The 16,255-nt window shown below is 51.1% G+C and overlaps 6 protein-coding genes across 6 annotated transcripts; 2 read left to right on the top strand and 4 right to left on the bottom strand.

Annotated features, from left to right (window-relative positions):
- Positions 1–399: 399 nt before the first annotated feature.
- AtWU_01189 (uncharacterized protein) lies at positions 400–1,264 on the top strand (the record flags this gene model as incomplete). Its single annotated transcript, XM_035496304.1, has 4 exons — positions 400–413; positions 458–779; positions 824–1,096; positions 1,148–1,264. 4 exons carry the CDS (start codon positions 400–402, stop codon positions 1,262–1,264), a joined length of 726 nt encoding a protein of 241 aa, XP_035352197.1.
- Positions 1,265–1,575: 311 nt separating this feature from the next.
- On the bottom strand, positions 1,576–3,263 carry AtWU_01188 (similar to An14g07160; the record flags this gene model as incomplete). The annotated part of the gene is made up of 2 exons (XM_035496303.1): positions 1,576–3,027; positions 3,093–3,263. The coding sequence occupies 2 exons, from the start codon at positions 3,261–3,263 to the stop codon at positions 1,576–1,578; spliced, it is 1,623 nt and encodes a 540-aa protein (XP_035352196.1).
- An 876-nt stretch (positions 3,264–4,139) lies between these two features.
- AtWU_01187 (uncharacterized protein) lies at positions 4,140–4,817 on the top strand (the record flags this gene model as incomplete). The annotated part of the gene is made up of 3 exons (XM_035496302.1): positions 4,140–4,416; positions 4,480–4,584; positions 4,657–4,817. 3 exons carry the CDS (start codon positions 4,140–4,142, stop codon positions 4,815–4,817), a joined length of 543 nt encoding a protein of 180 aa, XP_035352195.1.
- A 233-nt stretch (positions 4,818–5,050) lies between these two features.
- och4 (putative alpha-1,6-mannosyltransferase subunit (Hoc1)) lies at positions 5,051–5,974 on the bottom strand (the record flags this gene model as incomplete). The annotated part of the gene is made up of 1 exon (XM_035496301.1): positions 5,051–5,974. The coding sequence occupies one exon, from the start codon at positions 5,972–5,974 to the stop codon at positions 5,051–5,053; it is 924 nt and encodes a 307-aa protein (XP_035352194.1).
- A 1,397-nt stretch (positions 5,975–7,371) lies between these two features.
- AtWU_01185 (putative amino acid transporter) lies at positions 7,372–9,274 on the bottom strand (the record flags this gene model as incomplete). Its single annotated transcript, XM_035496300.1, has 9 exons — positions 7,372–7,461; positions 7,522–7,637; positions 7,703–7,730; positions 7,798–7,995; positions 8,055–8,269; positions 8,332–8,475; positions 8,543–8,874; positions 8,939–9,011; positions 9,091–9,274. The coding sequence occupies 9 exons, from the start codon at positions 9,272–9,274 to the stop codon at positions 7,372–7,374; spliced, it is 1,380 nt and encodes a 459-aa protein (XP_035352193.1).
- A 5,286-nt stretch (positions 9,275–14,560) lies between these two features.
- On the bottom strand, positions 14,561–15,904 carry AtWU_01184 (carbonic anhydrase family protein; the record flags this gene model as incomplete). Its single annotated transcript, XM_035496299.1, has 1 exon — positions 14,561–15,904. The coding sequence occupies one exon, from the start codon at positions 15,902–15,904 to the stop codon at positions 14,561–14,563; it is 1,344 nt and encodes a 447-aa protein (XP_035352192.1).
- Between the last annotated feature and the right edge of the window lie 351 nt (positions 15,905–16,255).

The following is a 16,255-nucleotide window of genomic DNA, read 5'->3' as shown; positions in this document are numbered from 1 at the left end:
TGCGAGACCTTCTGTCGATGTGATTGCTATTACATTTGCCAAATCGCCCCGCGAAGCCATCGGTTGAACGCCGCATAGCATTTCTCGCAAGCGCTCTGCGAGCATGTGAGACTCGGGTCTGAAGTGCAAGTGTGCTAGGTTTAAACCTTCCAGTCCACCCATCGTAGTCACATTGTCAACAGAACAGCCCCGACCTGCCTCTCCAACTCAGCCATTCCCAGCCCTGCAACAGCATTAGCCAGTACATATAGCTCTTTAACTTTAACTTAGCCTTTATACTTCGCCTACGATAGTCTCGTTACACTATGGCAAACCTCTGCCCAAAGAATCAATGGCAGGTAACCTGCGCATCATCCACGGTCCTCCAGACAATGGTGTGACGATTACGACACACTGTCCATGTTCGCAGCAGGGTGCAGAAGGTTTAACTTGCTATATAAGCATGTGCTTATCACAGGTCCCACATACCCCTCCTGGGTGTGTGCCTTCCAGACGCCCTTGTACTTCAGCAGCTATACTGCAACCTGCATCTACACCTAATCATCACGTCTAGTTTCTTGGCCCGGGCCTTGACTGTCCTTACGACCACGGCACTCTTCAAGCAGGTCTACGGTTACCCAGCCCTCCAGCCGAGTCTACTGCAATCACCGGTCACTCCTGCCCTGGCTCATCTTACGCCACTGCCACCTGACGATGTGGAATACACCCTCGCGGATGAAAAATGGCCAGCCACCAGGAGCCTAGGCATCCACTACGGTGAATGCTACTATATCAAAGATGTCAATAGCGGCAAGACACTCGGCTCAGACGGCGGCGTATACAGTTACTACAAGTTCGGAAGCGCACGACGAACCTTCCAAGTTTGGAACACACGGTCATTCCCAAACCCCCCCCCCCCGATGCATATTGGAACTATGCAGTGCGCGATGGCGGCAAGTTCTTCCTCTGGGATCCGCAGGGCAGTCCCCAGACGAATGGGGGCAGTTGGGTAGCCACCAATCTAGGCGGCTACACTTATCCTGGCTTCGGCGGGTACTGGTACTATTTGCAGTTCAAGGGACATCCGGCGCATAAGCGTCCTCAGGGAGGAACTGCTGTGACGTTAGAGATTGCTCAGGTTGAGCCTCCGTCTCCGTTGCCAAATTAGCGCGGTCTCAAGGTCTCGGGTGATTATATCTGGAATGAGGACAACGAGGATACTATCGATGTTATCTTCGTGTCGACAGGTTGCCATGATGATGATAACGATGCCGTCGATGTGTAAACGGAGGCAATGACGGGCCTTGCAGTAAGTGAATTGTGTGGCGTGTATGGTTGCACCCGAAGGAACAAGACTGGCTCTCTGCAACTCCCATAATCATGTTGCCCTGAAAAGTTTGCTCCGCCGAAGGAAAGTTCACTGCCAGAAAGCCAAAATTGATTTCCGAAAGATGCGTGCCAGATTTCCCATCGCCTGTAACGATGCCCATCAACAATCCGAAAGTTTGAGAGAATCCAGCCCAGTCTAGATCCAGCCTAGTCAATATCGATATTATGAAGGTGATACATTTTCCAAATTACTCGTGAACATCATCTTCACTCGTCGAACTCATCATCCATGTAATGGTCCCCCTGTGCCTGCATCGCCTGCATGAGCATCGCCTGGAATATGCTGTTTCCCCCTTCGCGGAGACCCAGCAAGCCATATTCATCAGTCATATCGTAGGGGTCATCATCAGAGTAGTCGTCGAGGTCGGAGTCGCCAGCGATATTTTGCGGACAGTCCGGATAAGGCAGGATGTCAAAATCGACGGGCGTATCCTTAAACATGTCCTTAATGCTAGTACAACACTGCTCCGGTGTCTGGCCAAATGGGATCTGCTGACCCGGGAGTTTGACGGCGTCGGTGATGTCCACGGCGAGCATCTTGACGCTCTTGAGTGCGGGAAGGCGTCCCTGGCGACGCTCCTGGGCCAGATGCTCGGCCAAACCACGGACCGAAATGTTACAGTCTTCGACAGTGAGCTTTTCGAGTGTGGGAGGAAACTGGGGCTGCGGCGGCAGGAAAGCTTGTTGGACGGTCAGTCGCCGGAGCACGGAGAAGTCGCGCAGCGAGCCAATCTTCGCCTGGCGGGCCACATAATCCTGGATGTTCTCTCGCTCCCAGGGTTCGCGGTTCCAGGTCATTGTCAAGCCTTCTAGGGTGTCCTTGTGGGGTAGGAGCGCGGCGCTTAGTTCGGGAGCGGTGGGTTCGCGAACGGGGCGGAGGTTATGAGGCTGGTCCTCAGGGTCCGTGGTAAAGTTGTCGTAAGTGAAGGAGGTCACTGTGCGGCATGCGCGGAGTAACTTGGTGACAGAGGGGGCATCGATATGGCAGAGGTGTAGGCCGATCCGGCTCATGGTCAGAGACTGTGGAGTCCAGCAGGCGGGGAACAGGTCGTCACTGAGGTGGGCTTCTTCAATATCTATCGAGCGTAACTGGAGCCGACTGATCATCTCCTCATAAAAAGCGAGCGGGTAGCCCTTGAGAAGGTCGTCGCCCTCGAACCACAGGTCCTCAAGTTTCGACAATATGGCAGGATGGCGCTTCCAAGCTTGCTCGAGTGGCTTCATGGCAAAGTAACCTCCCGCCAATGTCAACATGCGGAGGTTTGGGGCTTTCAGGATAAGCAAGACGACCATAAGACTGTAGTCGAACTCCTCTTCCCTCAAGACACTCATCCAGTCGCGCTCGTCCTCCTTGTCTAAGCGGAGATCACGTATGGATGAAGTAAAGAGCTTTCGGTCGTTGGCGGTTAGAGGCTGTGGGCTTTGATGAAAGACATGATGATCGTGGTCTGGAAGGACGGAGAGGCTGCGAATATGTTCGCCTAGGCTGGGACGGCGGAGGACGGTACGGGTGAGGGAGACGAGGTTTCGCAGATCGCCAGGGAAGCCAGACAAGTCAACATGCTCGAACAGCAGGGGCTGGGCGAGTTCGCGGAACAAGTGGCACACCCGACACAGATTGTACAAGTCGATGATCTCCTGGATCTGTGCGCTCCCTCCCTTCCCATTGTCCCCGGAAACTCCTCATCAGTCTCATCAGTCTCATCATCTTCATCCTCGGCGACCCAAGGAGGGCGTGGGAACAGTCTATCGGCAGGGGGTTGTTGGGACTGGGTCTTGGCGCTTTCATCCGGAGACTTGGTGGTCTGATCCTGTGGGTTGGAAGGATTGCTATGGGCAACGGAGGAGAAAATCTGCAGAAGCAGCTCCCGGGGGAGGTCTTGAATGTGAACCATGGTGTTCAAGAATAGTTACTAGGAAAGTGAGGTAACGGGACCAGCAGCACCTAAGGCCGCCGAAACAATAGAGATGGAAAGGAAGGACAACCAAGATGGGAACATTGGCACCAGATCAGAGAGAAAAGCAAGTTTAGTCCCTGTACCTGAGCTGCCAACTAGAAAGACGGTGAAAGTTGACGATCAAGAAACGCGTCGCGTAAATCATAAATTGACTGGTCAACTCGTTATTTTCGGCTTAATTGACTTCGTGACACGTCGGTCACGGGACTGGCAGAAACTCCCCACCGCTCTGGTGCCTTGGTGCCTCATCGCCTGATTGTTGTATTCCGAAACTATACTAAGTAGTAGTTACTACTAGTATGGTCTCTGTTTTTTATATATCTGGAGTATGTCAGTAATTGCCCGCGACAGCCTTATCTGGCAACTAGCAACTAGGAACGGGGAACCAAAACGGAGTCCCAAAACAAACTATTTGACACTTTAAAACGCCACTCCGCAGTCAATCGTTGCAGGAAGGGTTCACTAGGACCAACATATATATTCGACAGCACTACTCTCTGTATCACAGAGTTCAAGTTTGGCAACAACGATACCCCGACAGTTGGGCTCACTAAGGCCCTCAGTGATATGACTGGAGTATTTCTGATCTAACATAGCATGTTTGACAAACAAAATGTCACATTAACTAGTACCTGATCATCATGAACAAAACCCCGGTTCATGACGTCATCACGTGTCCTGCCCCCGCCCTGCTTTTGTCTATTTACACCCTCATCCATCCCCTATAAAGTCTGTCACTGATCATTATCCCTCTCTATACTCCAATGCTAGTAGTGACACCTTGTCTATAATCACCCCTATCTCATTTTCACTATGCCCGACTTTTACCCTGCTCTTCGTAATCGCCGCAACAACGAGCTCGCCCGTCTGGCGGAGGAGCATCTGCAGCATGACCTGCGCTCTGAAGACCGCGACGCTCTCACCACGGCCACACAAAAGGTCGCCTGGTGGACGACAATTGGCTCAGCCGTTGGTCTCGGTCTCGGACTCTATGCTGCTTTCCGTCTAAGAAGTTCACGCAAGGCCTTCTTCGAGGTCTTTCGCGCCCGCGAAAAGCCTACCCACGTTGTCTTTGCCGGCGGACGTTCTGGTATTCACCAATTCCAGTGCTCCTTCTACTAGAATGCTGTATACTGACATTGTTGCAAAACAGAGCCTATCCCAGATATCACCCCCCTGCTGAAACCCACCACCCTGGGTGATTTCACCACCTATTTCTTTGCTAGCGCGGGAGGGTTCTTCTTAGGCGGCGAACTTGGTAGGTTTTTGCATCTGAACGATCTCAATATCCTATTTAGAGGGCTTCTACTAAGTAATCACCCCACTGTAGGTTTTTTGGGAGGAGCTTGGAGTGGAAGTCGCTGCATCACGGCGGATCCCGATCGAAGGCAGAGAATCGAGACGGCCTTCCGAAAATTCCGGGCGGAGGTACTGCGCAAGGAGGCGGACGAACTTGATCGAGGGCTAGATGTATCCGATCAGATGTTTTGATCGAGTGACATCGTGAAATGGGAGGAATAAAAAAGGATACGCTTTCTTGTCCACGAATTTTGAGGAAGGCGACCATACGACGGCTTGCCACCACTAATATGACCCGCTATCAGTTGATATGACGAGCGAGACGATTGTATAACTACGAATGTAATCGAAGTACTCTCAAACCAATATAATCATTAAATCCACCGGGGTTTCATTTTCTTTTCTTTGTTTATGACCTGCAGCAGTTAACAAACCCCCGGCCACAGCCAGCGAAGCCATTCTCGAGCACACGTCTTCCAGCTTCCCGAGAAATAATGCTTAACCAGAACATCTGGTGCAGTCTGATCTTCGCCCTGGAGGACAGCAAGGGATCGTCGCGGAAGAATTATCACGTCGCGAACGCGAACCACCTCGTGAAGATCGCGGAGCTGCTGAACCTGCTCATCATCGCACTGTAGATATCCTAGCACCGCATCTGTCCACGCACTGGGACCGGTCCAGCTCATCACGTCGATGTCCGCACCAGCCTCTGCAGTCTGAGTGGAGATATAGTGGGCTGTGCGGTCAACAATGGACTGCAACACGTCACGAAAGATGGGGTGACCAGGAACGGATGCCATGGTCCACTGAACAAATTGCGGAGATCGAGGCAGGCCAGTTGTGGCGGCATCGCCCTCCAGGCCCACAATCACAGCGGGTGGTTCATCAACACCATCTTTGACTGCACCCATTACTGGCCACGGCAACGGGTGGAGAAGGTGGACATCGAGGTCATTGTAAATCCCACCCCGCCCGAATAAGATCAAGTAGCGGCAAAAGTCGGATTTAAGGATAGGAGCGGGTAGGGCTTGGAATGTGGCTGCGTATGACCCAGTATCATCGAGTTCCTGCGCGAGTTCGTAGCAGGAAGACTCCCTCCAGTACTCGACTTTCCATCCTGATTGGAGCCACGAGGTGCTATGTCTATCCAGATAGAAGCTGGATCCGCGGGATCCTGGTGTCGAGATGAAGAGTTGGTGGACTGTCTGTGGAATGGCAACCTTGAGAGGGTTGATCGTGCCAGGGTCTTGCTGTAGAAGCGCCTGGGACTGTAATTGTGTGAGGTAAAATGCAGCGAGCAGACCTAGCAGGACGATTGCCTGGATAATCCACAGGCAGCGACGCCGCATTGGCGGGGGTGGAAATGCTAGCTATAAAGTTGGACCAGTAATCACGCCTTTGTCAATCAGCACATCGGCGAGACATGGCCTGACAAGTGGAGGAAAAGCTTCCATGACCAATTCTCTTGCGTTGGACCATGGGGACTATTTAAAGTCTTGAACAGTTCTTCCTCAGTGGGACAGCGACCCACCCGGCATGTTGCGGAAGGGATGCACTTGGTCTGCGCGCATATGGGAGAGAACGAGAGAGAGAGACGAAGGTGAGGGTTGGCGTGCGGATGAGTTAAATCTGTGCATGTAATCTGCGGAGGGTTGTTCTGTCGCTTATGCTGAAGCTGCAGGTTGATTCTATTTCATCAAAGTACAATGACACCTTGCTGTTTTGAACTCGAATCCATCTTCAAGGTGAGTGTGTATCTCTGTCAGCTTCTACCCTGAATGCTCTCTCACATGCACGATGTTCCGGGTAACCAACCCACTAACGAAATAGCTCCCCACTCGGCTTCGGCACCAATTCACTCCTCCAATCCGCCATCACCATTGCCCCTGCCCAGACTTACTAGTGCCCCAAATATGTCCCTGAACCCTCCACTAACAAAACTGCCCGTCAGGCAGACGAATTAGGGTTGTGGCCGGCGCCGACAATGCTTTCAGGACCAGCCAGTCGGAGCAGCACCGAAGGACGCCTGCTGCTACGAGGATCAGGTGGGAGATCAGCCATTGTGGTGTATTAGCGGCTATTCATCGGGTGCGGCTGGACTGGTGGCGTGCTAGGTACCGCTAAGATGAAGCCTAAAACAAGGTCGTTGGAAACAGGAGAATCCGAACAAGTCTGGACAAATTGCGGAACCTGCAAGGTAGTACTTCATAGTAACATCAGCCCTAGTGCCCAACAACCCTTCATCGTGAATAAGTTTATATTTCTAGATGTATCAAAGACTCGCGCGCTGTTTTCTTTAAGCCCAAATGCAAGAACCAAATTTTCGCGACGCAATGCAATGCACCGCAGAGAATCTCTGCATCCATTTCCACCCAGCAGTAGCCACCCACCGAGTGGACCAACCAGGATAGAGTAGTAGTCATAGTCGTAGTAGTAATAATGGCAGCAGTTGTATATACATTCCGTACACAGGGGGGAGGGAAATAACATGCAATGAACAGACAGGTAGTAGGTACGAGTAGATGCCGGCTAGAGGAGAAAACGAAACCATAGACGCAAAACAAAATCATGACATGAAAAAGCATTCCTCGGAACTCATCGAAAATGACCCATCAAACACCAATTCCAACACCGCAATATTGAACATCCCAGAACAGCCCAGCTCAATCTGGGAGAATAGCAGAGAGGGAGGCGAGGGTGGATCCCGTGAGGAATCCGCCGGGTCCCCGAAGGACTCAACCCGCCCTTAGGTGGAGGCGTTGTTGGCGCACGTCCAGCTCGCAGAGGAAGAGCTGTCGTGAATGGCCTTGCCAGAGACGTAAAGACCCAAGCCGCACTGGTCTTGTTAGTATCCATGTACAATGGTAGGACGGGAATAAATAGGTTGACAACATACAATAGCGCAAGCAATGGCAAAGATGACGAGGTTGACAATGGTCAGGAAGATCTTTCTGGGCGAGGCAGTATACTGTCCACGGTTCATGACCAACCAGAACATGGCAGGGAGTCCGTCTGAGATGAAACGATAAGCCTAGAATTCCACAGACAAGGGGAAAAAGGTGAGAAGGGGGACTTACAACTGAACCAACTACCGAAGAGAGAACTCTGCCATCACAACATCCGTTAGCGACAACACGTTTACCGCACCTCAGGGGCTAAGGGAAAAGCATACGATCAAACTCAACAAATCATTGAACACGGGGATCGACTCGGCAATGATCCAAGCAATCACCCACACGCCCAGTGCAATGGCGACCCACGATCCGACAGCTGAAAGACTGTTGGTGTGCATCTGGGGGGAGCCGCGCCAGACGCGGACGTAGATATACTTGGACGCGACATGACCGAACACAACTCCGGCAATGATCACCTACCACCGAGAGTATATTAGTATGCAAAATGGAAACGAGATATGGAGGAGACACTCACGGTAGGAATGGCAAGGCCGTATGCAACCTTGCTCATCAGCGGACCGGCAGAGGACAGAGCTGGGGAAGCAACATCCGGACCGGCGTAGCGGTAAATGACCATGGCGGTGACGATGTACATAGTCGTATCGGTGACCTGCAGCATGGCCAGCGACTTGGGGAAGTCGCGAGGATCCTCCATTTCCGAGGCAAATCCGAAAAAGGCCACGTGAGCAACTGCAGAGAAAGGATTAGGAAGGACGCTTCGAGCAGAGAGAACATAATGCAAAAGGACATACTGAAGGCGAAGACGATGTTGGTCACCGACAGGAAAGCGGTCGAGAAGCTAGGATGGGTGGTGATGTCAACCTGAACATGATCAGGCGCTTGCACGGCGATGGCCACCATGGTGACGATCGTGGCAACGGTGATACTGGTACACGCTGTTGAGAAGGTCGTCAGTCTCGGTTTGAGAACCAAGCAGCGAAAGAAGGGGTGGGCTGGACATACAGGCAAGAGACATCCAATACACCTTGCCCATGGTGCGAGGCAGGGCACCGATGAAGCTGACGACCAAACCGACAACACCGAAGACGATGGTGCAGGTGCCGTGACCAGTGATGGTATTGAACAGCACGGTGAAAGTGAGAATGTGACTGGACATCAAAAAGATGCAGAACAGCAATTGGCCGAAGAATAGGATTTCGCGGCCAATGCGGCCAAAGAGAATTTCTCCCGCATCACCCATGCTGTGGACTTGGGGATAGCGCAGCTTGAATTGGCCGATGACATAGCCAGTGTACCAGGAAATGCCAGACAAGCCTAAGATGAGGAAAATGGAGCTGAACGAAGCATATTAGCGAGGGTACAGAATAGAATGAAAATTGACAAAATGGAAGCACTCACGGGACAATTCCGAGAGTCGCCACGGCCGACGGCAGGGACAGAATTCCCAGGGAGATATTCTCCGCGATCATCACTGTCACATTTCAGTTCAGACAGTGTTCCTTTACTCTTGATGGAGGTTGGGTTTGGGGAGAAGCCCCGAGGAACCTTACATATACCGCAGTGCCACCATTTCATGACACGGTACTTGACCTCACCACACTCCTCATTGCCAAAAGGGTCATTTTCCGGGGGGGATTCATGGGCGGAGATCTTCTTCTCGGCCAGCTCATCAGCCATGATGTCGGAGTCGTGGTGGACGGCGAGAGCCTCAGGATCCCGGGTAGTGGGAGCCATGGCGAGATGAAGAAGGGAGCGGAGCGGAGAGGTGGTTGTAAGTTGTCAAGCGGAAAGAAGATAGAGGCGCTACACTAAGAAGAGGGAAAGAAAAAGGAAGGGAAGAGAGGAGAGAGAAACAAGAGCAAGACAGAGAGAAAGGGAAAGGGAAAAGAAAGAGAGAAAAAAAAAAGATAGAAAGTTTGATGGTAGCGGAGGGCCGCAGACAGACACACCGGGGGAGGGCTATACGTATTATGGGCGGGCTGACGGGGAGTGGAGGATGGGCTGGCCTTTGCTTGACTAGTAGACTAAATAGCAAAGTAGCAGTAGAGTGCACCGTAGTATCTAGCACGTAGCAAATAGTTATCTACCGTTGGTTATTATTAAGAAGCTGCGGGTTTAGGCTTTTTCTGCATTTCGCTCAGATTGTGGGGGGGAAAGGAAAAGGAAAAACGAGGATGAAGTTTCGCCCGTGGCCACAGCGCGGTGGAGCCATCCCCGAGCCCGATAATCAATCTCCTTACGTTAAAGGCAGACTAAGTCTGCCTGTCCGGTGGTTCAGTTGGGAAGGCAGAGCGAATCACACTGGAGAAGTCGGGCTGGATTTCCCCCAGAGTACCACCCGCTGGGTTGATCACTCCAACGGAAAGTCGTTACCTGGAGAAATCCATGACGGTGAACTGTTTGACATGAGGTGACGGTCGCAACATCGAAGCGGATAGAGTTTGGGGCACCCCAGGCGTTTCCTGATCAATCATCCATCATCTCCAAATGCTAGTACGTACTTAATAATTATTAGACTGCTAACTAGACTACCAGGCTAACTAATGCTGCGGTTATGCATGTGCCATGGGTAGGTAGGTACTGGTGTAATATCTGATTGCGGTAAGAACTCTGAAAAAAAAGTATGCTTTCAAACCAAGATGCCCCCGTTGCTGGTGGATTCTACGTAGCCCGGTGTACCTGATGGTAATAGTGTGTATATTTTCAGGCTGGTTATCTCCTGTTGCTCTTTCTAGAACTACGGTGTGCACCAATTATGAATCATTATTCATCGTAATAATGACAACCGAAGAGGTACCATGTATAGTAATCATGATAATGAAGAGGAGGAAAAATAACAAGAAAAGCGAGGGTAAAAGAGGCAAATTGACGAAAACGGACAAAAAGGCGAAAACAATTTGAAAAGAGAAAAGAATTTATTAGTAGTGAGGAAAATGTGAGAGGGGCCCATGGATGTTTCTGATTGGCTTCGAGAACCAATCTAACTGAAAAGGGTTGTTCACTAGTCCAAATCAGGAAATGCAGACGCTGGCTGCTGAGTCAGGATCTGGGCGATGAAGGGGCAATGGTTCCAAATAATTATTGTCCATCATGGAATGAATATATGAACAGCCGAAGCGAAGGGAGGTTTTCATTGTTTTTGGTTTACTTATCCGCTTGGTCAATGATTTGACTCAACAATGGGCCTCGATCTGACAGGAATCTGGACAAGGACTCTTAACCTTCACCGGACCATTGATTTCAGCTACATTCTTTTCCTTAGTGTACCGAAACCAAAGTAACCACTATACAACTAACAACATGAATTAAATAAGTGTGTAATGAACTGTTGCATTGGCGTTCCTTTTGTTTCTTTTTTTTTTTCTCCTTGGCTCCTCTATCTCAACCACGTGGAACCATGCTAGTCTGTAGGGTTAGGGCCAGGGTGCTGGTAATTCTGGGGAAATGATGGCGATATGACCAAACTAGGTGATTATGAATTTCATAATTATTATCGCCGGCTTTTACACGGAAGGTTGATAATGCCCTTTTGATATACTGATAAGGGAAAAGGTGAGTGAGTATATGTTGAAAGGTTTGGTCGTTGATCCGGTTCCTGGCCGGTTAGCCGGACCCTTCATTTCCTTACCCACGAGCACTAGTGATCTAACTGGATAGATAGCCGGTAGACAGGAGTACTAGTACTACTCCATACTGCCTACCTCTCAATTTTCCAGCTCTCCCTTCCCGCCTTCTAGAACAAGTGTGCTAGGGCTTGGCGATGGTTATCCCCGGAACCAAACAGTAAGCAAGGCAGGAAGCGAAGAGGAGAAGCAAGAGAGACACCGAGAAAACGATCGATCAAGACAAACCAGCCAGCTCGGGATTCCGGGGATTAGACGGGCTCGCCAGTTAGCTCGTGTCGCTTCCCCATTTCCCTGATGTTCCATGATACAATTGGATCAGAATGTCACACTCCCCCCCTTTGTTTCCTTCTTCCCCATACTTTTTACGACTAAGTACTAATCCCGATGTGTTTCCTCATGGTCAACCTCAACCCGAACCAACCACCGGAAAGGAACCCGGCCCGGCTCCGGTACCACTGCCGGTGGATCTGTCTTGGCCCTAAACCGGAGTATGAGTAAGTATGTATCTTGATAGATACTGTATCTCTCTCCACTCTCCAGATACGTCCCTTCTATGTACTAACTGTTGAACATAATCGCACTATCTATCTTCCTATCAAGTCTGCTTACCCACTGTAGATGATCAAATAGAAATTCCCACCTTCTCATCAGGCAGCTCTGCCGACCATCAAGGCCAAGGCTGGGGTACAAAGTCTACATACATACATAGTTAGGCAACTACCGGCTACAAAATCTTATTACTCAAAGTGAGGCTATGCCACGACATTCCGACGATGTCTTCAGTGGCAACAGCTGGATCCCTCTTTTCTTTGGCCAGTGTAGAGCTATCTCCCCGACGCACCCGGGGGTTCATCCAGGCCCACTCCGTCCCCCGCGCCCGTGTGAACTCATCCCCAGGTCGAAGCCTCGCTCGCTCGCTCATCTGCCTGGTCCGCCGATGTAACAAGCGGCCACAGGATTGGCCGTTGTGTCCGTGTCGGATGTCCTGCACATGAATGTCGCCTCCCGGTCGCGTATGGCCGCCATTCTCCCGAAGTGAAACTTGCATTTGCCGTGAGCGAGCGGCACCCACGGAGACCGCGTGTCCCACGTTCGGCTCGTCCCTCTTTATCCCGTCGAGGAGGGTCCTTGTACCTTGTTGTTACAGATGGACGATGGTTCTTCCATCAATGATCGTCGTCGCTGAGGCCGGGGGTGAGTAGCTCGTGGAGAGATGGGAGGGGGTCGAGAAAGGAAAACTGCAAGTGATCAGCCACGATGAACCGATGTGAAACCGCCGTCCCCATCCTTGCGTCGGCCGATTCGCACCTACTTACTAGCTGGACTACTAGATAGTTGCCACCAACCAGGCTGTGGAGGAACCCCTCGGTGACCTTCCGGGGCAGGTCACCCGGCTCAGAGGTCCATTCGATTTCTGCTGACCGTCGCGATCTACCCCCAGCCTCTGCCATCGACTGACTGGAAGGTCTTTGTGGACTAACTGGACATTCATCCATCGGGACACACAATCAATGAGGATGAAATTCGGTTATCTACCAGTCAGCTCCAATAGTGAAGTGGCAGCAGGGGATTGCCTCACTTTGTGTGTAGGATATGGTGATCGACTCCGATGATGTCGGTTTCCCCCGGTCGCCTCTCCTCATTCCCTTCACATTTCGTCGCTTTATCCTCCGGGAAATGGCCCTGAGCAGTTGTTATCCCTTTGAACGTGTTGAATGAAATAATTGAGAATACCGGATCTCACATTCTGATCGATGGATGCTGCCTGGTTGTCGATGAAATCGTCAGGAAGCCACGGCGAAAGTCTTTCGTCGAAGTAGGGCACATTGTCACGAAGGGATGGATATGATTCCCGTTCTGACAAAAGAAACAGCTGTCGGAGATGGAGTTATCGAGCTCGTGCTAACGTAAAAATATCAACTAGCCAGAACGCTGCCGTATGATGGCGCTGTCACAGAATTGCAGCCCTTCTTCCAGAAAATCCATCCTTCATCCATCCTCATCTGCCCGCGGCCCAATTCTAGTTAGAGACATATACGAGAACGACCTGAACAGCTTACATGGCCTCAGTGCTGCTGACCGTTGCCTCTTTTCGGTAGACGGCTGATCGATCCATCGTCACTCACGGGCAAGTCAAAGCACCTACGAGTGTCCACGGGCAATAGCACAAACGCCCTCAGTATCAGCCAAACCTTGTCGGCACGGGAAACTGCTTCCCCGGGGTCACACAGATGGTTCTTCATACCAATGGCCCCTCGCCCTCTTGCCGTTCGGTGAGACCCGGAATACCAGTTACGAGGGTGGCGTCCCCCATCCCTATTCCTCCGAAATATCAACAACACGCTTCTTGGCCTGCAGCTGCAACAGACAGCTTGGTGTCCTTCGGATGAAATCTCCCAGCCGCGTCGTCTAGATCATTATAGACTGGACCTCGTGGCGTCCCTGACATTGTAGTGTACGGACACGTCGCAGACCTAACGACCACAACATCCCCCCCTGATTCAGATCATAGTAACTTTGGGAGGAAAAGCATGCCACTTTCCACTACCTCCGGAGGAATCAATGAGCGGAGATCCAAGAGAGCAACTACCTATGCTACTGAGGCGGTCCACTGGTTCTAGATGCGTTTCCCGTTGTCAATCCAGGTTGCCGGACCGGAAGTAGCGTTGCCGACGGCTGATTCACAATTGGACTATTGGAAGGGGCTGACACAAAAGCCAATGAACCTCGCTCCAAATCAGGCCGTGGGACTTGCAACCCAACTTCCAACCAGTAAATGCGTGTTCTACCAGCGAAGATGCGATAGAGTAGTGTTGGGTGGCCTGTCTTTCCCATCTGGTGATCACACGGAGGAGGCAGAGGCATTCGGAGGGTTTTAGCTGATACCTGTCAGATTTCGGAGGCTAAAAGTCAAACAGACAAACTCTTGTCCGACGGTATTGAAACTATCAGAAGCAGACCAGAGGCTTCAATACCCGACTAACTTGGCCGTCATATCCGGTTCAAGGTACGGATGTGTGCCAATGAGGAACTGGGACTAAGATAACAACTTAGTATGGTAGTATCACCAAGGTTTAGCGAAAGAGATTACTACAAACGAGCAAGTAGGACAATAATTATTCCAATTAATACACTACGCATACATCCACAGACTCTGAGACTGGTTTGATGACGCGAGATATCTGACTAGATAAGACCCGTCTAGTAATGATCAAAAGGAACGATACCATAGTAACAGCAAATTAGGCCTTATTTCCCACACTCAAAACCCTCAACACTTACAAAGGAAGCTCCCGGACAGAAGAAGGGCAGAAGGACAGAAACATAACAAAAGGAGGAGGGAAAAGAAAAGAAAGAAAGAAATAAAGAAAATCAATTAGTAACAATTAACTGGTCATTCCCGCCAAAAGCTCTTCCTTAACGGTGGGATTAACTTCCCAAGGGGTTCATCTTTCTCGCTGGGTGTGGTGTTGTCCTCAACTTCGGGCGCGCTGGCGGCTTGAGACGTAGACGCGGACTTGGAAGTTTCGGGCATGGAGTTGGACTGGAGATCAGGCCCGGAAGGCTTTGTAGACTTGTTTCTGGAGGTGGTCTTGGGCTTGGTCTTGGGCCTGGATTTGGTACTGGCCTGCTTCTGCTTGATCACCTCGACCACCACCTTCGCCGGCAATAATCGGTAAGGAGGACGCCTGCCGAGCTGACCAAACGATTCTATATCGACGTAAGTGAGGCCCGGACGAGTGACGATGAGAACTCGACCCCCTGGAGCAGCTGCCCAGTCTGGAGTGCGGTTGGAACTGGTACCATGGTAGGTATGGCCGACCATGTTATCCGAGTTGTAGTTGAAGACAGACAGGTCGGGTAACCTGTATATCACAGAGTTGCCGTAGATCCCTCCTTCAGTGTAGATGACCGCGTAAACAGCTTGCTCAAGAATTCTGTGGAGACCACCACTGCGGCGAGCTATTTCTGCCTCACTCTCCAAAGGGCGGAGAAGGAGTTGAAAGACCCGACGCCCAAGCAGCTCGTCTCTGAACTGCATCACCAACGCCTTGCGCCGGGCAGAGTTGCACCTGGCCAATTCCATCTCTTCAACCGTGCCACCATGGATGTTTTGCGCATTAGACTCAGAGATAACAGCAGACTTTAGCCATGCCGCACCAAAGCCGTTCCCTGCCCGGAGCCTCTCGTATAGATGCTGGAACCGCCGATGGAACTGAGGGTCGCCATCCACGTCAGTAGGATCAATCTTGCCGTCCATGAACCAGAAGGGGGAGTCGATGAGCGTAACGAAGATAAATTGGTAGAGCATTGCCTCGAGGAGGACATCACATAATGACCTACGAGCAGCAGGAGGACAGAGAGCCTTGATACTGTCCCAGTCTTCCTGGACGCATTGACCTTTGAGACTAGCAATAATCTCCTGCTTGTCATCTTTAGAGAGATGGCTTTCCTCCTCGGTTACACCGAAGGTCCAAGTCCAATTCCTCAGCGAGATGTGCAGTTGATTGAATTCGTCATGCATAAGCTCGGGGTAACCTCTTCTGAAAAGGGCCGCGCTTGACATTCTTGTCAGCTGCGTGAAAAAATCAGAATATTCTTCGCGTGTGCCGAAGTAGTAATCGGTAGGATAGACGCGTTTTGACTCCGGGGGAGTCTCATCGCCCGGGCGGGCGGGTTCGGGGTCAACGCTAGCAGCACGCTTGAGGGTCTCGGACCGCCGCGTACGGGGGACCATGGTGTGGCAGCAGAGGGAGAATTGTCGATCCGATAGAAGAGGATGCGTCAACAATTACGAAGGGTGCCAGACGAAGAGAAAGAGTAAGAATGGAATGCGGAAAGACCAGAGGGAGAATCAAAGACTGAATTCAACTGCCTAGGATCTGCAGATGGAGAGGGGAACAAGATGAGAAACACAGAATACGAAGACACGAACACCTTGGTCACAAGACTGGCGGGCAAAGGCATACGAAAAGGATAATAATAAATTGGATTACAACTGCTTCCTTACTACGGAGTAATTATAAACCCTAGTATTTTATCCCTCGGTTGTGCCTTCAGCTGGGCCCTTCAGCTTGGTTCTTTTGCC

The sequence above is a fragment of the Aspergillus tubingensis genome (assembly GCF_013340325.1).
Source record: "Aspergillus tubingensis WU-2223L DNA, scaffold_2, whole genome shotgun sequence".
In the NCBI taxonomy this organism is placed as follows: domain Eukaryota; kingdom Fungi; phylum Ascomycota; class Eurotiomycetes; order Eurotiales; family Aspergillaceae; genus Aspergillus; species Aspergillus tubingensis.
Note: the sequence above shows the minus strand (reverse complement) of the source record. Positions and strands in the feature narration are given on the sequence as shown.